The sequence below is a fragment of the Perognathus longimembris genome, chromosome 4 (assembly GCF_023159225.1).
Source record: "Perognathus longimembris pacificus isolate PPM17 chromosome 4, ASM2315922v1, whole genome shotgun sequence".
NCBI classification, from domain to species: Eukaryota; Metazoa; Chordata; class Mammalia; order Rodentia; family Heteromyidae; genus Perognathus; species Perognathus longimembris.
In genome coordinates this window covers 51,961,608-51,988,054 of record NC_063164.1, presented here as the reverse complement: position 1 = coordinate 51,988,054, position 26,447 = coordinate 51,961,608, and the positions used below count along the sequence as shown (strand labels likewise).

The following is a 26,447-nucleotide window of genomic DNA, read 5'->3' as shown; positions in this document are numbered from 1 at the left end:
AGGAACACTCATGGTAGAGTGTTCATGGCAGGAACACTTGGTGGAGATGAAAGTAGATAGAGAACACGGGAATAGATAGGAAGTGGTCAGAAGCTACTAGAGAGACAAACAAGGAACATTTCCTGTCAAGGACATCCAGGACCAGTTAAACTGTGGAAGGGATTAGATTGGGCCAGGTCATGGGAAGCCTTGAACTGGGAGAAAGTGCCCATTCCTTCCATTTGGCTCTCCCCACCTAGAGAAAAAAATGGCATAGGTAGTACGCACTTCTCAGTCCTTTAATCCAACCTCACTACCAAGGTTTGACCCTCCTACTTCCTTAGCCTAAAACCAGTTTTTGGCTAAATTAATTCCATATACTCCCTGGACATTTTAAGATCTTTAAGATTCCAGGCGTGGGGGTGGAGGGATGGGGAAGAAAATAAAAGAAGGCTCTTGTATTGGGTTATACCTATAATCTCAGCTACTTGGAAAGCCAAATGGTTTGAGTACAACTACAGCAAAAAGCCTGTGAGACTCTACATTAACTCAAGAAGCTGGTCATAGTGGTAATGTGCCTGAGATCTCATATACAAATGAGGCTACAGATAAGAGGAGCTCCATCTGAGGCTGCTTCAGGCAAATACAGAGACCTTAGCTGAAGAATAACGACAACAAGAAAGGGCTTGGGGGCATGGGTCAAATGGTAGAGTCACTGCCCTGGGTTCAACTACCATTACCACCAAAAGAAAGATTGCCAAAAGATATCATGGTAACCTACTCCTCAGAGAAGAACTACAAGGGGACTAGGTGAACAATCCCAAATGGATTGTGGAAGCCCTGGCATCTGGAACCATTTTTCTCCGATAACACTGGAAATATTCTTATCCTATGATGAACGGTGAGGCTAACCTTGAAGGCGCGGGAAGTTAACTTCCCACCAGGAAGAGACCAGGACGAGATTAGGGCTCATACTGGTTTGGACAGGTGGACACTTTTTAAGTCCAATTCATCATACTTTGTAGGCAAAGCCCAAGAGGTGTTTGTCTTCCTTCTCCCAACAGCTGCAAATGCTTTCGTCCTAGGTAAGGCTAAGACCATCTTTTTCCTCCTTGACCCTTTCTTGGGCATCAGAGCCATCCTCTAGGAGTGGGGCTCTGGAGGCTTCTTTAATCAAAAATACGTACAGAACGCTATCCAACCGACCCATCTCTGCCTGCCACTGCCCTCCTGGCAAACCAGAAAGAGACGTGGGAAGAACGCGGTGGGCAGAGCTCCGCGGAGCTGTCTCTGAACCAACTGGATCGACTACTTAGGTCCTCTGGAGCTCGGATGCTGGCCGTGGCGGACGGCCGCGTGATCACGGGGGTGGGGCCCGCCTCGCCGCCCGCCCGGGCCAGCCACCCACCCCCGGGAGGCCCCAGCGCCCCGCGGGCCGCCCCTAGGCCCCACCCCGCGGGCGGAGACCGCACCAAGAAATCGTCGCCTGGGCCCTGCCGTCCAGCCAGTGCCCAGAGGCTGTCTAGATCGTCACCGCGCGGAGGATGGGGCTCTGATGGCCATGGACGGCTACAGGGGCTTCTTGGGGCTGCTGGTGTCGGCGCTGCTCGTCGGCTTCCTGTCTGTGCTCTTCACCCTCATCTGGGTCCTCCACTACCGGGAGGGCCTCGGCTGGGACGGGAGCGCGCTCGAGTTCAACTGGCACCCAGTGCTCGCGGTGACCGGCTTCGTCTTCGTCCAGGGCATCGGTATTGGCACCTCCCGGGGCGCGGGCAGGGGGCCGGGCGGAGCCGTGATCGGGCTCTTCGGGGGCGCGGGGGGCGCGGGGGCGAGGCGCTGGCTGCGGGGCGGGTCCCCCGGGGTAACCTGGAGCCGCCGGCGGAGAGCGGGCACGCGTTTGCTGCGCTCGGGCGTCCTAGCGAACCTGAGAGGTGCCCAACTCCACTCCAGGCGCCCGGGTGGAGCAGGCCTGCCCTGGCAGGGGAGCAGAAAGACGCCTCGGGAGAGGCCTTTCCCAGAACTTGAGGATCGGAGAGGGAGGCGGCGGGGGAGAGACGCCGGGGTGAGGACTTGCCTCTTCGGGGCCCACCTTGGCCCCGGCCCGGGGTGACGCCGTGGCGAGCGCAGCATCTTCCGCTCCCAGCGCGCTAAACTCAGTGGAGCCCGGGAAGCTGCCAGACTCAAAGAGGGCATTGGCGCGGCCATCGCGGGAACTGGTCGGTCCTCAAGCCCAACTTGCTTATGTGGCGGCCCAGAGGGGAAAGTTCCTCCGCGGGGCTTCCTGCGGGGCGGTGGCCTGAGCTCGCTGGGGGAGATGAGTGGCTCGGAAGGGATGCCTCCGTGCGGGGCGTCCCGGGGATGGCTGCGTGCGTGTTGGCCCGTGGCAGGCCAGCTGCTGCCTGCTGTCCGGACGGGGCTGATGCACCAGGGAGCTCGGTCAGCGGCGGTGTTTACTGGCCTGGCGCAGCGCCTGTCACAATGTCCGGATCATTTCCTTCAGTCGCCTGCTTGAGGAACTTCGAGCTATGGCGCAAGCCCCTTCTCCTACTAACCACTTGCCCCCAAAGTGGAATCCAGGCAGTAGCCTGGAACATGCATTCAGAAAAAGAAAGTCGTGTGTTGGGGTTATGTTATGTCTCAGGACATTAGCGAGAGGAAAGGAACAGGTTCCAAAAGGGATGCCAGCCGATAGAGGGGTCTGGCCTGGCCTGAGAAAGTTGCTTTTCCACCGCCACTACTTAACTCCTTCCAAGCAAGCGAGCAAACAACAGCAAAAGCACTGGCCTAATTCCTAAGGAAAAGTGCTTTGGGTGTGTTTTGAGTTCCTGCTGTAGACTTGTGCTGCAGCTTTCCACAAGTGTGGCCCGCTTTCTCTCACTCTGGAATGTGGTGGAAGGTATTACTAACTGCTCAAATTCCAAAGCTTCCTGGCTGAGGCTGGTACCAGGGTTTATCACTGGCCATTTTTCAAGTTATCTTACATACATCTCAACTATGTTGCCACCATAGGAAAACGAGAAAAACCATACTTAGGTCCTTAAAAACGCAGTCACCAGAAGCCCTCTTTCCTGCCTGGCGGAGCTCTTTATTTTGATCAGAGCTGTGAGCACCTTCTCTTGTCAAAGTAGTCCAAATGGCTGCCTCCTCTCCTAGGTCCTCCTGCTGGAGCAGCTCCCACTACCAAGAAACCCCAGAGGTTTGGAATCAGTTCTGGTACTTGAGGGTTAAGAGAAACACTGGGGAGATCATGATGTTGCCGTCCTTAGCAAAGAGGAGGCACGTCCTGAGTGCTTTCCATGTGTTTACCAGCATCAGTGTAAGAGTAAACTGAGGCACAGAGGAGATAAGTAACTTACCCATGAAAGTCCTTTCAATGAATTTTTTTATTTTCAAGGATCACTTCTTGGCTTTTATGAAAATATGCTTATTTCCACCATGTTGGGGTTTTATTTTTATGGGGGAGGTTTTGTTTTGTTTTGTTTAAGTCAGGGCACTCTATAATGGAGGGCTAGAATTACATGCAAGCACTGCCCCATGTCTCCAGGTTACCTTTCTAGAGAAGCTTAAAGTTCTACCTATGTATACTTTGAAATTCTTTGCCTCCCTGGTTTTCTTAAAAGTTTTTTCTAATTTCCTTCAACAGCAGACTTTTTTGGTCTGTTTGTACTTACTTTGGGGCAAAAATGTGTGTCAGGATATTTTGGAAATTCTTCTCAGCAGCTCTTATGCAAACCTTGTTTTTTTTTTTTTTTAGCTTAGTCACTATCTTTGTGTTGATGTCCCAATGTTTGCCCTGTTAATATCACCCATCCCTTTTACTGCTTGGATCCTAGATCTGCAAAGCATTTTAATCACATAGTATATTTAATTGACTTGATCATGAATTTTTGCATACATGTAGACACATGCATATTTCTCTCCAGTGTAAGGAGGAAGCTCCACAGTTTAGGATGGTGTAACATTTCTTCTAAGCCCACTGAGGTTGAAAATATCACAGCTGAAAATGCATTTAGTCCCCTTAAACCCATGAACCTCAGCGCTTATAGCACAGTGTGTTGGGGAGCATCAGTGATTGAGTGGCTGAGGCCTTTAGCTCATTGCCACTGTCCATACCAAAGTCAAACAGATCAAAGGTCACAATTCAATATGTGAAGGACAGGGTCTTCCATTATACAGACAAAAGCTTGTTACATTGGCTCATCTCATGGCAAAGACCATCTATAGGTGACTTTGTAGTCTGTATGAGATAAACTATGTTCTGGCAGGCTTTTTACTGTGTGTAATTGCTGTAGGTAGGAGCGTGCTTGGCTATGAGATTTTAGATTTCTAATTATGAAAATGATATAGTAAAGTTATTGTGTACCACATAGATATATGGAGACGAGGAAAGAAAGGTTACAGTACTAATACTCTAAGCATGAATTTTTTTACAAATGCAATCCAGTGAACAAACTTGAAACTATGTCAAGAGAAAGTACATGTCATTTGAAACATCTTTAAAAAGTAAGCTTCAAGGACTGGGAATATGGCCTAGTGGTAGAGTGCTTGCTTAGCATACATGAAGCCCTGGGTTCCATTCCTCAGCACCACATATACAGAAAAAGCTGGAAGTGGCGCTGTGGCTCAAGTGGTAGAGTGTTAGCCAGGGACAGTGCTCAGGCCCTGATTTCAAGCCCCAGGACTAGAAAAAAAAAGTAAGCTTCAAAGAAAGCAAGGTTATTATAGAAGGCCAATATAAAATCTGGCTCTGTCTCTTCCTTTCCCTACTCACTCCATTCTCTGTCTCTGTCTGTGTCTCTGTCTTTAATCTGTATTCATCTAAACATTGAGCATCTCTTTCTCTCTTTACCCACTCCATACATATTTGAAGTGCATGTGTCCTAAAAGTATAACAGACTATAAGAAATTTTTTCAAAATATGTTTTTCAGACATGTTGCCCAGTCTGGTCTCAACCTCCTGTGCTTAGACTATCCTGTCTCAGCTTCCCAAGTAGCTGAGACTACAGGTGTGTGCCATTAAGCTCCACTGCAAAAAATCTTAAACTAATAGACAATCTAGCTAACAGACTCTGACATGATGAGAATTTAGAAGAGGCTTTGTGCTTCTTTAAAAGGAATGATTCTCATGAAACGTGTATACGGCTGGGAAATCAGAGAAACTGTCATTGTAAAGAAGGCCACAGTAAAAACTGAAGCAAATAAATGCTCTCAAAGTGCAGTTAACCTTTTAAAAGGTTCAACTCACTGGAATGTGTTCTTTAGTAAGAAGTAGAAAACTCAGGTGAGCAAAAAGAAGTCCTGGCAATTCTATACTCCTTTCCTATCCCACATGAAGAATTCCTTTTGTCCTGTATACTGAAGGAAGAGAAATTAAATAGCTTAATGACCTCAGCTTGGTTTTGTGGGACACTATAACTAATTCAAGTAACATTTAAAAGGCTAACTAAGAGAACAGAATTTGTTGGTTTTACTTTGTTTTTAGACAAAGTCTTGCTATATAGGTTCTCCTGGAAGTCATGCTCTTCAAGTGCTATGATTATAGATATGTGTTACCACACCCTGTTAGAACAATTGTTGTTGTTTTTTTCCCAAAGGCAGTGGTGTATCTTATTAACTTGTCTAAATGTGACTAAACACCCACTTAGTTGAAAAGGCTCTTAGAGTAAAACATAGTAAGTAAGCAAATAGAATTTTAAAAGCCCCAAATACCTACTTCAGAAGGAGCCCTGAGAAATTAAGCTTTGACAACAAAACCTCTTGATCTTAGAGAAGGGCGGGTATTTACAAAGCATAAAGAAACAGCTCAACTTTCTGAGGGTGGTATCCGAGGCTGAAGCAGGAAGGTCTGAGTTCAAGGGCAGCCTAAGCTACAAAGTGAGACTCTGTCTTAAAACATATAACAAAACAAAACAACTTCCCACATATTTGTTACAAATAAAGACATACAAATACAAATTTCTTAATGCAACCAACAGAAATCTTTTAGATGTTATTTTCCTCACTGCTGTATTCTTGGTATATAGAACTGGCACATGCTAGACCAATAAATAATTGTTGAATGAGTGGTTATTTTTGAACCATCATCAAACAGTAATAAAATGTAGCTTTACACCCACTCATTTGTTATGTGGAATAATTGCCTTTAAAGCAAACTGTGCCCCCCATCCCCATCTCCTAGTGATTATCCTGTTCAGCAATGTAGAAACACAGCCTAGTCAACCCCAGGAAAAAAAAAAATGGATGGGAGGAAATGGAAAGATCTTTACACTGAAGCTGCTTCTTGCTCATTATCATGCTACTACTAAAGGACAATCTGTGCCTCCTTTACCTGCCTAAGGGCAGCATTACACATAAGTTCTCTTTTTCCTTCTTCATCATTAGATTCTCCCCTCCCCATACACACTGGATTATTTCCAGTATTCTATGTTTGTCAACTTTTAAAACCTCACACTCTTGACATTGTACCTCTTGGTTTTCTACTTTTCTTGCCATGGAATTCCTTGAAATAATTGTCAGAGCCTATAGCCTCTGATTCCTTTCCTCTAGTTTTTTTTTTTTTTCTTGAATCTTCTCCAGTCAAACTTTCCTCCTCTACTCCACAGACTTGCATTTCTGTAGTAATGTCACCAATGGTTTCATATTGCTAAGCCCAGTGGTCGACAAACAGCAAGACTTCTCAGTCTTAGGGATGTGGGGGGGGGGGGGCGGGGGGTTTACAAAGCCTAAAGTGGCAATTCAAAGCAACTCAAAATGTATTTTTGTGAGGATGCTAAGGTAGGAGGATCTGAGTTCAAGGCCAACCTGGGCTACATAGCAAGACCATGTTTCAAGAAAGCAAAAACCCAAACCAGAAGCAGATCATTATATTTTTGTTACAAATACATGCATCTTGTTCTCCGAATAGAACTAAGAATTCAGTCTTCTTCTTGCTTGACTAAAAGTTGCCATGACTGACTCTTCACTCCTCCTCCCCACCTTCCTTCCCCTCCCTCCTCCTCACTCCGGGGAATGCGTTCTTCAGTTGATGGTTCTGATGACTTCCATTATACCCATCTTTCTCGGCTCTTCTCCCTTGCCTGGACATCCTTTGCCCATCCTCCCACATCACCCTCATTGCTTAAGGTGAGTAGCCAAGACTCTGATCTCTGACCATTCTCCTTTCTTTCTGCGTTCATCCCCCTCATCCACTCTCTAGGTTTTAAATACCCTCTACATGGAGTACTCTCATACTTGTTTATATATACAGCCTGGACTCTCCCCTGAACTCCACACCTCCACATCCCATCTGCCTACTCAAAGATTCTATTTGGATGTCAAATAAACAAGTGGTTCAAAGCCAGCCAGAGCAGAAAAGTCCAGTTAGCTATCAAAAAAGCTGTAAGAGAGTGTGGCTAAAGTGGTAAAGCACAAGAATTGAGCACAAATGTCAAGAACAGCATCCAGACCCTGAGTTCAAGTCCCAGGACACACACACACAGTTTGCTCAATCCTTAAAACCAGCAGTCTCACCTTACAACATTGGATGTTGAAAATAAATAATAGAAGTAGATTCACTGTGTAGTGTCCTCCTGGATTCAGCTCAACATTCAGGTATGAGAGATGACCTGGGCCCTGGTGGGAAGCAGTCAACTCAGCAGGACATAGAACAGGAATCAGAGCCCTGGGTACTCTTCCTCAGCAGACATTCTGGCAGCAGTAGTCCATACAGCTGCTCAGACAGCCTTCCTAAGCCATCCTCTTCCTAGGGGACAGCTTGGCTGCCAGGAAATGAGATCCACACTGGTGGGCATGAAATGCCCAGGCCCATAGGAACCTTTACTGTTGTAACCCTCTCTAGCCCTAGTGCCCCGGATTTCCATGAGGAATGTGCAGTGGGTTCAATAGTGATCTCCCAAAAAAGAAACTCAAATCGTAACTCTAGGTACCTGAGAATGTGACCTTGTACTGAGATGATGTCTTTTCAGATAGAGTTAAGGCTCTTAAGTGTCATAAGAGAAAAGGGGATAAGGAGATTTGAGACACAAGACACAGAAAAGAGTAGGCTGTTTGTGGACAGAAACAGATAGTGATATACTTGTAAACCAAGGACCACCAGGAATCATCAGAGCCCTAGGAACTAAGAGAGAGGGGATACAGCCTACTAAGTACCAATCCTGCCAACATCTTAATTCTGAATTTTTTGTCTTCAGATCTGAGAAAACCAGTTTTTGTTCTTTTAAACCATCAAGTAATAATTTCTCCTGGTAGCCTAACAAACACAAGATCCAGCAGTGAGTTCCTATTGCTCCCCAGAAGCCCAAAGTATTGGCATTCTCCTCAGCTATTTATAGATTTTTCATTGTTCCTCCAAGTACAGACAGAGTATGACAATCAGTGATTTTTGTCATAAGCAGCACTGCCTAATAACACTGGTTACAAATGACTTTGTTTAGGAGGAAAGACAGCCACAGATCAGACAGTTATGCAAGCAGGACGGATGGGCATACCTGGCTGAGAGTTGGAAGCTAAAAGGAATTGGGGAGCACTCACTCCTGACCTTATAGGAAACATCTAGCTAGCTCAAATGGAGAATAGCTATATTGGGATAGCACCCCAAGTCTGCCAGATCTTCCCATTTTCCAAAGACAATCTAGATATTTAATTAAAAACTGGTCTAAACTAACATTAATAAGCCACAAAACTCCCAGAACATTGTGCTGATGAAATGAAACATATCTGTATTGCAGTTTATATATTATTTCTATTTTAAGGCCAGGCATAGTGGCTTATACCTGTAATCATAGCTACATAAAAGGCCAAGATCAGAATGATCTCAGTTTAATGCCAGCCCAGGAGAAAGTGTGTGTGTGTGTGTGTGTGTGTGTGTGTGTGTGTGTGTGTAATGAGATTCCCCCCCCCCAAGTAATAGCTGGGCATGATGATGTCATCCCAAGCTATAGAGAAGGCTAAATCTCAGTTTTAGCCTATCCCAGGCCAAAAGTTGGAGATGCTATTTCAACAGAAGAAAGCTGAGTATACTGACACTCACTTATCCCAGCCGGAAGTGTAAAATATAGGTGAATGATGATCCAGCTGCATATCTGGACAAAAAGTGGAACCCTAATGAAAGGAGAGGAGAGGAGAAGGGGAGGAAGAGATATAACTTTTTTCTTTATCTAGAAACTTTCTTAAAATGTAAAGCAATTTCTAGACAAGGCTTTGAGATTACTATAGATTTCAGATGCCCTATCTAAGTCTGTTCTTTTCTTTGTTCATTCAACTCCTTCATATACCATCCTATTGACTTAATTAGTATATGTTTATTATGCACTCTCTGTATGCCAAACAGAAGGGTGATCTGTGCCAAACAAAAGAGTAATGGGCTGGGAATATGGCTCAGAGTAAAGCACTTACCTAGCATTCATGCATGCATGAGGAAATAAAAGTAAGATGCAGGCCCTATGCACAAGCTGTTCCCATTTGAATTGGATAGAGATAAACGTGACTTCCTTTTCTAAAGAGTGTAGGCCACTCCAGTCCTTAGTACTGGGATATTCAGTTTGACTCCTCATCTGAGAGATCAAATGCCCTGTATCCAGGTGATATCAGAGCCAGTACTGCTTCTAATCTCCCCCAAGCTGATATAAAGCACAAAACACTACAGCTGATCTTTTTTTTTCTTTCTTTTTTTTTTTGCCAGTCCTGGGCCTTGGACTCGGCGTGAGTACTGACCCTGGCTTCTTTTTGCTCAAGGCTAGCACTCTGCCACTTGAGCCACAGCGCCACTTCTGGCCGTTTTCTATACATGTGGCGCTGGGGAATGGAACCCAGGGCTTCATGTGTACAAGGCAAGCACTCCTGCCATTAGGCCATATTCCCAGCCCTACAGCTGAACTTTCTACTACAAAAACATTTCTGAATATTTGTGAATGTCTAGCCAATTAAATGATGTTTTTTCTCTTTTCACTGGTATATTTGATACTAAGCAGATGCCTTTGTGGGGATTTCAGTCACTTCAAAGCAATGCTAGCACTGAGATGCTAAGCCAGTCGTTCAGACTGACTCATAGAGGGTTCAGTTTCATGATACTCACACATGGTTTAAAGTCTCATTCTCCTTAACAGCCACTACAGGAATTTAGAGTGGGCTTCTGCTTTTTCATTTAAACTTGAGTTCTTTTGTATAGAATCTGGTAAACTTTTGAGTACACTAGGAAATGAATTTCAAAGATAGAGACTCATGTTCTGAATACCTATCAAGTAGGGCAAAATCATACTTTATACAAGGGAGAAGGAAAGCATAATGACATTGATATGTGTTTTAAAATTCCATTGCACTTCAGTTTCAATAACTTAGTCTCATTTTTAAATTTATTTAAAGCTGTTAGGGCCACGTGCAGAATACTTTTTACTTACTTAGTTTTATAAACCTATTACTTGGTTCACTAGTACAATTTGTCTTGGGGTTTTGATTTGTACATTTTAAAAGAGGACCTCTGGGGTTGGAGGCGTGGCTCAGGTGGTAGAGTGCCAGTCAGTGAGCAAAAGCAGCAGATAGAGAGTTCAAGTACTGGGCTAGGACAAAAAAATAAAAAATAAAGAAAGAGGGCTGGGGATGTAGCCTAGTGGCAAGAGTGCCTGCCTCGGATACACGAGGCCCTAGGTTCGATTCCCCAGCACCACATATGCAGAAAACGGCCAGAAGCGGCGCTGTGGCTCAAGTGGCAGAGTGCTAGCCTTGAGCGGGAAGAAGCCAGGGACAGTGCTCAGGCCCTGAGTCCAAGGCCCAGGACTGGCCAAAAAAAAAAAAAGAAAGAAAGATCTCTGTCCCAACAAGACTTTGGTAAGTATGTGAGGTGATAGATATGTTAAATAGCTTGGTATAGCCATTTCACAGTATAAACAGGAATCACAACATCTTGTTAAATACCATAATTTTTAATGATATCTTACTTTTTTACAAATAGGTCTGAGAATATATTAAAAGTAGATCTGCTCATTTGCTAGGATTGCTGAATGTATTACTGTGCTTTATTGAGATTTTTTTTTGTTTTACCCATACTTAACTGAATTTCCATTCTGGCCCCAGAATAACCTCTGAGGTATGAGAATGAACAAGATAGAGACTTTTCCATATGAAGAACTAGACTCACAGTGTTGTCCCTGTCTGAGGATATTTCCTGTAAGCACTCTTTCCCTTGCTTGTTCCCACTTGGACAGATTCTAACTTTGCATTTCCTGCAGAAAGATAAACTTGAGTATGTGGACAGTTGTATAATGGTATATGGATGGAAAGCCAGTGTCAAACCAGAGATTGCAACTTAGACCTGAGGAATTTTCTCATAATTCAATTCAAATTCAGATTGATGTAATATTTTTCCTCATTGTCCATAGAATCATTACACACAGATAATAAATTCTTCCTCTTTCCTCTCTTCTTTTCTTTGAAGTTCACTACACTAACGAGTTCCATCATCAGTAGCTTTTCCTTCAAAAGGTTTTTAAATGTATTTTTGACAGAGGAGTTCATGTTTCTCCTCATTTTCTGGGGGAAATGCTATTTCCAATTAAAATCTACAACAGAAAACGCCTGTGTTCCTCACAAGTAGCTGCTGTATGCCAGTCCTCTGCCTTGTGGGCTTAGGAGACCTTCTTCTTCCTTTTCACTGAACCTCAGGAATGGGGTCCAGGTAGGTGCCAAGCCAAAGAGCAAGAAATGTTTAAATTCCACTCTCCAGGCAGTTTTTATGACTATTGAGAATAGCTTTTTTGTTTAAGAAATGTGATCTGATTTGTTAGGCTTGCCTGTTTTTCCTGAAAGGCACCATATTTTGGTTACTTATACATTTTTTTAAAGCCTGTGAAGAGCTTATGCACATGTGGCCTTTCACTGTGATTCTTCACTTATCCAAGAGAGCATTTTGAAGCATGTTGAGCCCTGCAACAGAACCTCTGCATGTAGCCAGGCCTCCCTAGCAAGCAAGAGAACTCTCGGATGTCCACAGCTGCCTAGTGAGGAGTGAGCACAAATTGACTACTACCTTTGCAAGCTTACAAAAATATTATTTAAACTTTAAAAGTATAGTAAACTCTTTCAGCTATACAAAAAAAAACCCTATAGAATAGCTCCCCATATCCCCATACCACTCAGATTTAGTAGATGTTAAAATATGGAGAAACTGGGCTGGGGATATAGCCTAGTGGCAAGAGTGCCTGCCTCGGATACACGAGGCCCTAGGTTCGATTCCCCAGCACCACATATACAGAAAACGGCCAGAAGCGGCGCTGTGGCTCAAGTGGCAGAGTGCTAGCCTTGAGCAGGAAGAAGCCAGGGACAGTGCTCAGGCCCTGAGTCCAAGGCCCAGGACTGGCCAAAAAAAATATGGAGAAACTAAAATGTTTAAGCTGGAACATAGAGCTGGTGGGAATTAAGCCTAAGGCAGTATAATAGGTGAGAAGATGGAGATAGGCTCTCTAACCTGACAAGAAATAGGAGATGGGGTTCGGGAGTGGTGGTGGACCAAATGGACCTCGTGCCTCTAAAACTGAAATTGTCTGTGTGGATTTGGAATCAGAGTAGCTTCCTCTTATAGTAATAGAATAATAATCAATGTTTTGTTGCTGACCCCAATGTCAGTGAAAGAACAGATCTGTTCCATTCACACTGCTGCTAGAGAAGGGAAGCTCTTTAGTTACACAATTCAAAAAATGTTTGTTACTTAACAGACTGATAAAGGAGATCCCTTGAGCCCAGGAGTTCAAGACCAGCCTGATAATGTAGCAAGATGCTGGCTACAACAAAAGCAAACAAAGCCTCATGCTTTCATGAATTTAAAAAATTTAAAAATCCGGGCTGGGAATATGGCCTTGTGGCAAGAGTGCTTGCCTCGTATACTTGAGGCACTGGGTTCGATTCCTCAGCACCACATATACAGAAAATGGCCAGAAGTGGCACTGTGGCTCAAGTGGCAGAGTGCTAGCCTTGAGCAAAAAAGAAGCCAGGGACAGTGCTCAGGCCCTGAGTTCACGGCCTAGGACTGGCCAAAAAAAAAAAAAAAAATTTAAAAATCAAATTTTGTCACTCTGAAGAGGGAGATTTGTTTTATGAACATCTTGGTATATTCTTCTATAAATATGAAACCTCTTCACTGGCATTACCAAGTTGGCAACACAGTTATCTTTGAATTTTTGGTTGGATTCCTTTTTTTTTTTTTTTTTTTTGGCCAGTCCTGGGGCTTGGACTCAGGGCCTGAGCACTGTCCCTGGCTTCTTTTTGCTCAAGGCTAGCACTCTGCCACTTGAGCCACAGCGCCACTTCTGGCCATTTTCTGTATATGTGGTGCTGGGGAATCGAACCCAGGGCCTCATGTATACGAGGCAAGCACTCTTGCCACTAGGCCATATCCCCAGCCCTATCTTTGAATTTTTGGATCCAATTTTTTTTTTTTTTTTTTTTGGCCAGTCCTGGGCCTTGGACTCAGGGCCTGAGCACTGTCCCTGGCTTCTTCCCGCTCAAGGCTAGCACTCTGCCACTTGAGCCACAGCGCCGCTTCTGGCCGTTTTCTGTATATGTGGTGCTGGGGAATCGAACCTAGGGCCTCGTGTATCCGAGGCAGGCACTCTTGCCACTAGGCTATATCCCCAGCCCTGGATCCAATTTTTTTAAGTAAACTCTTTCTTGAAGAACAACATGCAGAAAAGTACCTAAATATAAATGGTATATTATCATAACGTGGACACACCTGAGTACCTATGTCAAGCAACAACATTCCAAACTACCAGATTCCTTTTTCCAATTCCTTTCAGTTATAGTAATTGCTGATTTTTAAAATAAGATTTTTATTCATTTATTTTTTTTTCAATTTAATTTAATTTTTTTGTTGGTCATAGGGCTTGAACTCCGGGCCAGGAATGAGCTTTTTTGCTCAAAGCTAATGCTCTACCACTTTGAGCCACAGTGCCACTTACAGTTTTCTGGTGGCTAATTGGAGATAAGAGTCTCACAGATTTTTCTAGCCAGGCTAGTTTTGAATCATGATCCTCAGATCTTAGCCTCCTGGGTAGCTAGGATTACAGCCTTTTTTAAATTTTTTGATCCTCAAGTCTTGATTCTCCTGCCTGAGCCTTCCAAATGCTGGGGTTGTGGGAATGTTGAACCACACCTGGCTTGTTTTTTTATTTCACTTTTTACTTTTTATTTTTGTTGGTCCTGGAGCTTGAACTCAGGGCCTGGATGCTCTTCCTGAGATACCTCAAGGCTAGCACCCTACCACTTGGGCTGTGTTTGAACCATAATCCCCAGATCTCAGCCTCCAGAGTAGCTAGATTACAGGTGTGAGCCACCCGTGCACAGCTGGCAATGTTTTGTGTTTTTTTTTTATGTAATCTAGGTTGGGAAGAAAAATATATGTGGTTTATTGTCCATAATTTCCTTTTCCAAGTATTTTTTTGTAGATATTCAGAGTCGCTCATCTAAGATTTCTTCTCACAGGCACTTGGTTGATAAGATGGTGATGACAACAATGATAACTATATATATATATGTATATGTATACATACATATACATACATATATGTATGTATACATATACATATATATAGAGAGAGATGAGATGAGATTAAACTAAGAGCAGGGAGATGATACAGGTCTTTGTTCATTGACATGATTTGCAAGGGGATTTGCATTATGGCTAAAAGGTCACTAGATAGTGGGATTTGGTTTCTCTGAAAACTGTATAATTACTTAGGACATGCTGCTGAGAGAAAAAGTATGAGGAGGGTAAAGCAGTGTTTGTGTTGGCATCAGTTTGATGTCTACATTTTGATTGGTTTCAAGAAAGTACTTTGAATTCATTTATTTTTTTTAAAATTGTGGCTGGTGCCATGACCCCTGCATGGAATCCTAGCTACCCAAGAGGTGGAGATATGGAGATTTCTATTCAAGCAAAGGCATTTGCATAGGTATAGGTTCAGTCTATGCACAAAGTTCACAAGACCTCCTCTTAACAAATAAGCTGGATATGATGGCATGGGCCTGTGATTCCAGCTATTTGTACATCACAAGTAGAAGGACTCTTCTCTGAGGCCTGTCCCAGGTAAAAGTGAAAAAGCACTAAAGCAAAAGGACTCAAAGAGGCCCTGAGTATCACCCCCTACCCCCCCCCCCCAAAAAGTCACAGGTCATGCACATGCAAATAAGTAAAGCTGATAAAATCTGAATTAGGTCTATGGATTACACAGTTGTCAGTTTTCTGGTTGTGATGTGGTACTGTAATCATGTAAGATGTCATGATCGGGAAAATTGGTGCGAAGTATATGAGATCTTTATGATTTCTTACAACTGCATGTGAATCTACAAATAGCTCAAAATAAGAATTTAATAAGAATACGTATGGAGCTACATGCCTTGAGCCTGAGATTGTCTTATGTTCTGGGGATATAAGGGAGACATAGCAAGGCACAATGTGCTCAGAGATGAAAAAAGACAGGGCCTTGAGCTAACATAAAAAAATCTTCTTTCAGATACTGCAACAAATTTTATAAGGATACTGTAATCATGGGCTTGAAAAGATTATTGAATACAGAAATGCTTTTACCAAGTCTCAAATCTTCCAGGAAGTATAATCGTGGGCATTCATATGGGATCCATATAAACACTGAACTTAATAAGCTAGCCACCCCTCATATTTGGGGTTAAGTGCAAGGAAAACTGTTCTGGTGAAGAGCAGCCAAGAACTGGAATGGGAATAAAGGATAGGAAGAGTGGAATCTTGTGATGGAAACCTTTAAAGAGGCTGAATTCACATCTGCATGTGCTCCTGCCCAAAAAGGGACTAAATACTCCCTTGCTTTTACAATCCTAAGTTTTATGTAGTCATATTTTAATTATCCTGGATACAGTCAGGAAACTTTTCATTAACATTAATTAGAATTAAGCAATGTACATGACACACTGATAGAGTGGAATCTATCTTCCAAGAAAGTAGTCTTTAAATTTTTTCATTCTGTCACACATTTTCAAATATTTAAATTTTCTTGGATGAGGGGTCATGACTTAAATAGTAGAGTGTTTGTCTAGAAACAGTGAGAAACCTTGAGTTCAAACCTCAGTACTGCCCAAACAAAACCCCAAAACAATGCATTTTGCCTGACATAAACTCACAGATGGGTAGATAAGGGCAGGATATTATCTTTAGAATAGAAATTAATCTCATGCTGTTTAGGGTGACCATATAATCTAGTGCTTTGAGTAGGACTTACAGCTTTAAAGCCTTTTGTTCTTGAAGTTTGATCTATACACAGAAAAGTGTACATAGACATGTACCTGATTCTGGTTACAGATCATTTATTGTGTTATTCTATGGCAAGAATACATCACAGTTTATCCATTTTATGGATGATGGGCATTCAGGAAATTTCTGGGTTTGGCTACTGTGTCTAGTGCTGCTTGCAATAGTCCACAATTAAACAAGAACACTTCTGGAGCTATGTATGTGCATCTTTTGGTGGAAAATGTACATATTTCCTAGGAGTGAAATGAAAGCCAAAGGAGTAACTTGGGATAGCAGGGAGAAGCAGGAGCCAAGAGAAAGGGTTTGAAGAAGGATGTGTCTGTCAGATCAGATTGTTGTTTTGTTTTTTTAATAACATGTTCTTTCTCCTTAGCCATCATCGTATATAGACTACCATGGACCTGGAAATGCAGCAAGCTCCTGATGAAATCCATCCATGCGGGCTTAAACAGTGTGGCTGCCATTCTTGCCATCATCTCTGTGGTGGCTGTGTTTGATAACCACAATGTCAGCAATGTCCCTCACATGTACAGCTTGCACAGCTGGGTTGGACTGACAACTCTCATACTGTATGTCTTACAGGTCAGTGTCTCAGTGTACTTATAAGTGAGGTATAATTTTGGAAATGGTGAATGTTTTCTAAGCATGCATTACATTTGTTTCCATGATAACACTTCCCCTGTAAAAGTTGCACTGGAACTGCAAGTTTAGTCTATACGCTTCAATGTGAGATTTTCAGACACTGACAATTTAGTAAATTGCTCCTAACATCTGAACTGACATTGCTTGGCCCTTGAGTTCTATGTGCTGAATGAACTAGCTCGCATAAGCCGGACTCTAGGTTTATAGGTTTCTTTCCCACATTCTCTGCCACTTCTCTAGGTTTACTTTCATGAAGGTAGAGATGAATTTATAACTTTCTGCTAGATTTTGAAGTCTGAGTTATTAATTTATTTTCCCCATCTTCCCTTTACTTTCTGAAAGGATGTGCTCTGAGAGCACAATATTTAAACATCATTTTGTAGAATGTGTCAGGTGTTTGGACATTCTAATTAACGTTGTAGTTCTAGAAAGTAGATGTTGTGAATGTTTTTTAGGGTTTTAACCATAATGTTGAAAAGTCTTTTTAAACTATATTTATTCACTTTTCTTCTTTAGTTAGCACAGCATGTGTTCAACTCCATGATCAAGGTGTCAGTGTAAACTTTACTTATCTGGGGATATGGAAGTGAGATACTAGAATAATACACAGAACACCAAGGCTTATCCTAAAAGGGGTGACCACCAGGGAAAAACCAGGACCACTTACCAGATTTTTGTCAGTTTTCTTCTTAAAGTTTCTAAAATGTTAAAGCTTAAGGCATTGTCATTAAATAGAAGTTAATGTCTCCATGGATTTGTGGAAGTGGGTGTGGAAGTGGGAGTTGAGAATGGGAAAGACCCAGACAGGAGGGAATTCCTGCGTTGGAGATAACCCTGTTTTAGCCATGAAGAAGGAGCAAGAGAAGCATGTCTCTGGGGATGGCTGAGCCCAGCACTTGGCTCTTATTCGATTGTGGTTGTGGGGCTTGAACTCTGGGCCTGGGTGTTGTCCCTGAGCTCTTCAGATCAAAGCTAGAGTGCTTCCACTTGAGCCACAGCCAGTGCCACTTCCAGATTTCTGGTGGTTAATTGGAGATTAGAGTCTCATGGACTTTCCTGCCTGGGTTGGCTTCAAACCACTATCCTCAGATTTCCGCCTCCGGAGAGGTAAAATTACATTCATGAGCCATTGGTGCTCAGCTGATTAAAATCTGTTGAGATAAATATGGTTTAATTTGTGGGGCTGGGAATATGGCCTAGTGGCAAGGGTGCTTGCCTCATATACATGAAGCCCTGGGTTCAATTCCCCAGCACCACATATATAGAAAAAAGGCCAGAAGTGGTGCTGTGGCTCAAGTGGCAGAGTGCTAGCCTTGAACAACAAGAAGCCAGGGACAGTGCTCAGGCCCTGAGACCAAGCCCCAGGACTGGCCAAAAAAGAAAAAAAATATGGTTTAATTTGTTAGTATAGTCGATTCTAATTTTAAACTTGACGAATTGAAAACACATGCAATTGTCTCAAGATTTTGCTCTCAGAATTATCTAGGTTTATATCTCCCGTTGTTTTTTTTTCTATTCACTGGACTTCTCAGAACTATGATTTCACTACTTCTTGGCTTCTGGTTAGTGGAAGGAATGTTGGCAACTAGTTTCTTCCTGCTCCAGTTCATAGAACAAGTAGCATTTAAGAACAAAGGATTTGGAATTAGGGACCCCCTCAGTCTGAATCAGGTTCATCGATTTGGTAGCTGGTAACCTTGAACAAGTCACTTCTGGATTTGGTTTATGAATTAAGACTTGGAGAATCAAAGTGAAATAACACAAGCTAGAATAACACAAACCATAATAACACAAGTTAACTAGTAGTAGAATACCTGCAAGTAGAATACCTACAAGTACAAGGCCCTGAGTTCAAATTCCAGTACTGAGAAAATGTGTCAACTGTGTAGTAGGCTTCTTTGTGACATGAAGATAGTATTTTTCATTTCCAGATTGCAGTAGACTGGAGAGGGAATGAAACAGAGAGACAAATTAGTTAAACAGCATGGTTGAAAGAGGGGTGATACCTGAGAAGGGCTGGGAGCTGAGAGAGATATGCGGGTAGATCTTATTTTAACTTTGCTCTTCATTGAAGAAGCTTCAACGTGTGAATAGGCTGAGAAGATGGCCCCAGAAAAGCAAAGTTTGTGAAAAATTCAAGAAACAGGTTGCAAAAATAGCTGGATAATTGGAGATGTGACACCAACTTCCCATGAAGAAAGAGGAACCATTGGTCTGGGATGATTTGGGGGTTTGATTTAGTGGCAAGAAATTGAGGCCCTTTTCTGAGATTGCCCCTATTTTGTCAGTAAGATGATTGGCTGCTGATCAAAAGGAGGCATTTCATAGACTCAGAAATGTGAGGATGGGGGAGAATGGAGAGTCACTTCTGGGTCAGTGCTGAACTCTTATCACCATAAATTTATAGTGATGCTAAGTCTCCTTGATTGTGATTGATTCCACAAGCACCTAGCAGGCCAGAGACGAGGATAGCGGAGCCACAGTGGGCATTGCTGGGTCGATGGGCTGAAAAGGAAATGTGACAAGAAGACTTCATCACTACTTTCAGCGTCAGTAATATGCTTTACAAAAATAACTAGGGGCATATTACAATTGGTGCTGGTGAGATAATTTTACCCCCAAAGATAAGTGCCATTATGTTCTTAAATGTGATGAATATAACTTGGAAACGACCTAGAATAGAATTTCTCAAAGTATGGTCCCTAGAACAAACAGTACCTTATACCCCCAGGAGGATTAGAAATACAGATTCTCAGCTTCTACTTCAGACCTACTGAACTCGAAGCTGCAGATGAGGTCCTCCAAGTATGTGCTTTAACAAGCTTACCAGGTGATTCAGATGCATGCTGAGACTCAAGAACAAACAATCTAAAAGAAAAACTAGTAAACAGCCACAAGGTTGGACATTACATTATTAGTAATTCTAATGAAAACAAATATTTTATTAGTTCCTGGCTCACAGGGAGCTTGTCTGTATTATACAGCATACTAGTATCAGAACAACTTATGCCTCACAGCAAAGGTTTCAAAATGTGTGTTGAATAAAGGAACATATCACACAGAAGCTGAAACAGAGCTGAGAGGAGCCTACAGTAGTTGACTTGATTACTCATTAAATCTACCTCTAACTCCTACCTTTCTTCTACCGCTAAGATCCACCCACTCCTGACTAAAAGTAAAATATTCTTAATACAAAGTTACCCAGGAAGAAACATTTGCTGCTCTCATTAATGATTCTTTTTGGACATTATTTTTTGGCAGTACTGAGGTTTGAACTCCAGGCCTTATGCTTGCTCAATTGGAGCTCTACAACTTGAGCCACACCTCCAGCTTTGGTTATTTTGAAGATGGAGTCTAGTAATTTTTTCTTCCTAGGCTGCTTTCAAACCTTGGTCCTGCCAATCTCAGCCTCCTGAGTATCAGCTATCAGCACCCAACCTCATTGATGACTTTTTTTGTTTTGCTGATCTTGAGGCTTGAACTCTGGGCCTGGGCTAGCATTCTACCACATGAGCCACAGCAACACTGCTGGCTTTTTCTGTGATTTTTTTTTTTTGCCAGACCTGGAGCTTGAACTCAAGACCTGGGCACTGTCTGAGCTTCTTTTGGTCAAGGCTAGCACTCTACCACTTGAACTACAGTGCTACTTCTGGCCTTTTCTGTTTATGTGGTACTGAGGAATTGAACCCAGGACTCCATGCTTGCTAGGCAGGCACTCTACCACTAAGCCACATTCCCAGCCCCCTTTTGCGATTTTAACTGGAAATAAGAGTCTCACAGGCTGCTGCTGCTGTAGGATCACAACCAGAGCATCTGAGTAATAGCTCTTCAAGTCTACAATTAAAAATGGCCTCTAACAAGACTACATTGCAAAAAAAAAAATGGTAAAGAAACAGAATGGAAAGAGTAAAAAAGTTGAAGAAGCAGAGCCTGAAGAGTTTGTTGTAGAAAAAGTACTGGACCGACCTGTAGTGAATGGGAAGGTAGAATATTTCCTGAAGTGGAAGGGATTTACAGATGCTGATAATACTTGGGAACCTGAAGAAAATTTAGATTGTCCAGAATTAATTGAAGTATTTCTTAATTCTCAAAAAGCTGGTAAAGAAAGGATGATACAAAAAGAAATTCTTTATCAGACAGTGAATCTGATGATAGCAAATCAAAGAAGAAAAGAGATACTGCTTCAAACCAAGGGGCTTTGCCAAGGGTCTGGATCCTGAACCAATCATTGGTGCCACAGACAGCAGTGGAGAATTGATGGAATGGAAAGATTCAGATGAAGCAGACTTGGTGCTGGCAAATATGAGGTGTCCTCAGACTGTGATTGCTTTCTATGGAGAGAGACTAACTTGGGATTCTTGTCCAGAAAATGAAGCTCAATAATTGTTTGCATTGCTTTTTATATAGAGTTATACATATATGTAAAATCCAAGTCTTAATTTTTGAATTGATGGTGTGAAACAATAACTACATTCTAATGAAAATCAAGTATGATATGTTGGTTTTGAAAGTAGTATTGGGGAGTTGTTGAGTTTTGTTTTTTCCTCAATAGCACTAGTTACTTTGAACAAAAAATATATAAATATATATAATTAAAATCAAAAAATATAAATTTCCTTGTTCTGCCTGTGGAGTATTTTATCTAACTGATGTGTGACAGTTTATTTGAACACTCCCATAAAGCAGGGTATCTAAGTTTCAAAGGTGGATTTTTCCCCCCTTTCCTTTTAAAACTAATTTCTTTTTATGAGGAATTTTCCTAATGGCTAAAGTAAGATTCAAACTGACTGAAGAGTCTGTCAGCCAGTGTCTGGTTTCCCACCTACTTAAATCATTGAACCTAACAGGATTATTAGAGACACATGAAAAATCATGATGGAAATCAGAGAAAGCAAGATCTCAGGACTAAACACAGTCAGGAAAACAAGAATATGAGAAACACGTGTTTTCATGAGTAAGTCACAGAATATATATATATATATGTATATATATTACAATTATATATATATTACAATTACATATATGGTGCCTTACATAAAACGGCCAAATTTGTACATCTTCATATAGAAAGCATAGCATGAACAGCCAGGAAGTTAGTCCTTCAGTACTAATAGCATCACTGAAGTTCACTGATGGAGAATTGGGAATATTTTGAACTACCAAGGACCATCTCCATCATATTCAGACATTTGTGATATGAAGTGAACAATAGGATATGCCCAGCAGCCTATCAAGGCATTTGTGATTGTATTTCATTCAGCACATAGTACACTTAAGCTGATTTTAAGTATTTAATAAGGCTTTAGACCCCTCTTCCTGCCTCCATCCTTCTTGTGGTCCCCTCCCCTCACCAAACACACACACACTTCTTCCTTGGATGTCAGTCAGGAAAGATGAACAATGGTGGTAGAGCTCTTCTCCCTCTTTCCCCACCCTCTCTTTTCATGCTTATTTTGTTAGACTTATAGATCCTAAGTCTTAAATAAAATCCTTTTCAATCAGTCCCTGGACAACCACTAAGCCATCTTTAATTTTTCTTGAAGAGAATAGAATAGTTACTGGGAAAAGGACAAGAGACAAAACTGACTTCCATTTATGCAGTACCCTTGCTCCCTTCACTCAGAGAAGGGACCTCCAGGTACTGGGTTATCAAAGAAATGGAAACTTCTCTGCACACCTCATTTCAAATTTTTCAGCCAATTTTGACATAGGTTTTTAGGCTGACTTGACTGAATTCTGTGTCCTAATATGTTTGCTTTTATTGATTTCTTTTTTTAAAAACCCTTCCCTTCCTCATTTGACAACTTTAGAACATTGATTTTTTTAAAAAAAGTACCAAAATATTCACTATAGCCTTGTTCATGGAAGAAGATGGAAGAGGAAGAGGAGGAGAACAAAGAGAAAGAGGAGGAGGAAAAGGTGGAAATAATAATACCTAGAAACTGAAATATCTAAAATAGAGAACAAAGTAAATAAAGTCCATTATATTCTCAAAGTAGAATAAATAGAATTGAATATTAGGTACTAAAAGAGTACACCAGATAAAGATGTTGAAATGAAAGGTTCTCCTCTTAAAGCAGGAAGGAAAAATGGAATAATAAGGAGTGAATAATTGTTTGTTTGTTTGTTTTTGGAGAGGGTGTCAGTCATAGGGTTTGAACTCTGGGCATAGATGATGTCCCTGAGCTCTTCAGCTCAAGGCTAGCATTCTACCTCTTGAGCCACAGCACCACTTCCTGAATGATTGTTTTTAATTTTTATTATAAAGGTGATGTACAGAGAGATTATACTTTCATAAAAGGGTGAATAATTTTGAAATACATTTTAAAGGAGGATGACTATGGTCAAAATAGATTGTTTACCACTATGAAAACTGAACAAAGAAACCTGTTGAAACTATTTGGGGGAGAAAGGAGGAGATGGTATGTGTATGAGATTGACTTGAAGATATTGTAAATGTGATGTTGAAATGTCGCAATGAAATCCCACTCTGTATTATGGTTGTAAACTAATTTATGAAGAAAAGCTCTTCCTACCTCCAGCAGACATTGCCAGGGAAAAGGCAAGGTTCAAAATACTAGGTATTGGTATAGGAATGTTCTGGAAGGATATAAAGAGTGATTATCATAGATGCTACCTTTGAGAAACTAGAACTGGATTAGGGAAATTTACTTTTCCTTTTATGCCTCTTAGTTCAATGTGAAACCATTTTTTCCATCTATTGCTTTGAAAATAAGACTTCAAAATTAGTTAAAATTTAAAATTAAATGATAACTTTTGCACTTTTGTGTTTAGCTTGTCCTAGGTTTCTTCATCTTTCTGCTTCCTTGGGCTCCACTTTCTCTGCGAGCGTTGGTCATGCCCATTCATGTCTATTCTGGACTCCTCCTCTTTGGAACCGTGATTGCAACAGTACTTATGGGGGTGACAGAGAAACTATTTTTTGTCCTGTAAGTTGCATGGTCTTTCTTTTAATCATTTTTAAGCCCTAAAATGTTAAATACTTGTTCATCAGAAAGTAGAATATAAATGTAACAACTGTTTTAATATTCAAAAGTTTAAGCTTAGAATGTTTATTTTAAGATAATTTGGAAGGTCATACATGTCATATTACTTAAAGGACCACACACACAAAACAACTATTGAAGTTACACATTTCTTTTTAATTGTTTTGATGAGCATGTTTTATATTGATTGTACTTATAAGGTACATACATTTTTAGACATTTTTATTGTTACTATTAAGGTGATGCACAGAGGGGTTACTGTTTCATAAGTCAGGTTAGGAGTCAATTTCTTTTCTAGCAATATCATCGCTTTTCTTGCTCTCTCCCAGTTTCTGCATCCCATCCCTGCCCACAAGTTGTATAGTTCATTTCCAACATAGTGTCTAGTGGGTACCACTGCTGCATTTGTTCACCCCTCATCTCTCCATTTTTGTGAGGCACATACATTTTTATTTCATCTTTTTTTCAATTTTAAGGCATACATACAGATGTTCCAGGTATAAATTTTTTTTCAGAGGATTTTTAACAATTTCATCACTGTTAATTATAATCTTAAATTTACAAAACTAGATTTCCACAGTGTGACTTATACTGTAATTTATCTATTTCCTTAATATCAAACTTTAAAGGTATTTACATTAGAGCTGGCTGGGGATATAGCCTAGTGGCAAGAGTGCCTGCCTCGGATACACGAGGCCCTAGGTTCGATTCCCCAGCACCACATATACAGAAAACGGCCAGAAGCGGCGCTGTGGCTCAAGTGGCAGAGTGCTAGCTAGCCTTGAGCGGGAAGAAGCCAGGGACAGTGCTCGGGCCCTGAGTCCAAGGCCCAGGACTGGCCAAAAAAAAAAAAAAAAAAAAAAGTGTAAGAAGTTCAGGTTATCCTATAATGGGCTGGGGATATAGCCTAGCGGCAAGAGTGCCTGCCTCGGATACATTAGAGCTGTACCAATGTGCATTCTGAGCAGATATGTTCAACAGTTGTAGCCAGGTGCTGATGGCTCACACCTGCAATCCTAGCTACTCAGAGGCTGAGATCTGAGGATCTTGGTTCGAAGTCAGCCTGGTTAGAAAAAATCTCCAAAACACAAATAGCTAGCAAAAAAGTTCAGAAGTGGAGATATAGCTCAAGTAGTAGAGTACCAGCCTTGAACAAAAAAGCTAAGCAAGAGCCCTTGGCCCTGATCTCAAGCTGTCCTAGTACTTGTACACACACACACACACACACACACACACACACACACAAACATACACACACACAATTCAACAGTGTGCTGCATGTTCCTTTATCATCCTACTTGTAATTGGAAACAAATTCTCTCTCTTTTTGGATAGGAAAAACCCTTCATACCATACATTTCCACCAGAAGGTGTTTTTACAAATACCCTTGGTCTTTTGATTGTGGTGTTCGGAGCCCTCATTTTTTGGATCGCCACCCGACCACAATGGAAACGTCCAAAGGAACCAGATTCTATCCTGTTTCAGCCAAACGGAGGCCCTGCAGATGGGATGGAAGGTGCCATCGCCATAAGCTCTGGCAACAACATGGACAAATCCGATTCAGAGCTCAACAGTGAAGTAGCAGCCAGGAAAAGAAACCTTGGCCTTGATGAGGCTGGCCAGAGATCTACCATGTAAAATGTTAAGGGGATAGAGCTGATACCCAGCTCTGACCTTTAGCTGCTTCTTAGTTGTAGATGACTGAGCTACAATATCAATGCTTGCTGTAATCATCAAGGAAGAATTCTTGGGTTTGTATTCATTGAGGCCTACCAACTGACCTTAACTGGAAAGGACATGATCAATATAAAAATAATAGCAGACGTCAATTGTGTTTCTTCTTTTGTGTTGAGAATTGACTTCCCTTAAATTCCCCAACAGACTTTGTCAGGCAGGTGTGATTAGTATCTCCATTTTTCCAGGTGAGCGATCTGAAGCCTGGGGAAGTAAGTAATGTGCCCCAAGGTGGCAATCTTCTAACTGGTTGAAGTGATCATGTGGCTTCTGGGTCCAGGATCCTAACCACCCCACTGTGCTACTTTTCTGTTCTATACTAATTTGCACCACCTTGGCCAGTCTCGAATAATCTTCAATTGTTGGAATGGAGTGGAGTGGCATTGTTCAAAGACACTTGTTTACCTTTGACTGACTTCTAGGAAGCTCACCAAGAAAGCCAAGGAAAAGGTTCTCCACTTGCACTTTAGATCTGTGGGCTCGATCTATCCTGTAGACCATGGGGTATCTGCCTCTGCCAACAAGCCATAGCCTCCTTTGATGTCCTTTTAACACAAGTGTGCCTTGGTGACTGAAGGAACTGGGCACAAACATTCATAGCTTTCAGGATTCATCCATTGTAATATTTGTTTTACAGAATCTTAGTGGTTGATCCTTTGCCCTTGGTAAGAACTTGCTCACTGTCTGTTCTTCCCCAGGGCAAGAGCCAGGAATCTTTGATTTTCATAGAGGAGTAAGAGAACATGTTGAGTTCTTAGTAAAGAAGTGAGACTTAGAGATGGTAACTTTTCATGCATCTTTTTTTTTTTTTTTT

At 41.7% G+C, this 26,447-nt stretch overlaps 1 protein-coding gene across 1 annotated transcript; it reads left to right on the top strand.

Annotated features, from left to right (window-relative positions):
* Positions 1 to 1,409: 1,409 nt before the first annotated feature.
* On the top strand, positions 1,410 to 26,447 carry LOC125350563 (plasma membrane ascorbate-dependent reductase CYBRD1). Its single transcript, XM_048345254.1, has 4 exons — positions 1,410 to 1,727; positions 16,623 to 16,831; positions 23,687 to 23,841; positions 25,234 to 26,447. Exons 1-4 carry the CDS (start codon positions 1,535 to 1,537, stop codon positions 25,535 to 25,537), a joined length of 861 nt encoding a protein of 286 aa, XP_048201211.1. The 5' UTR covers positions 1,410 to 1,534; the 3' UTR covers positions 25,538 to 26,447.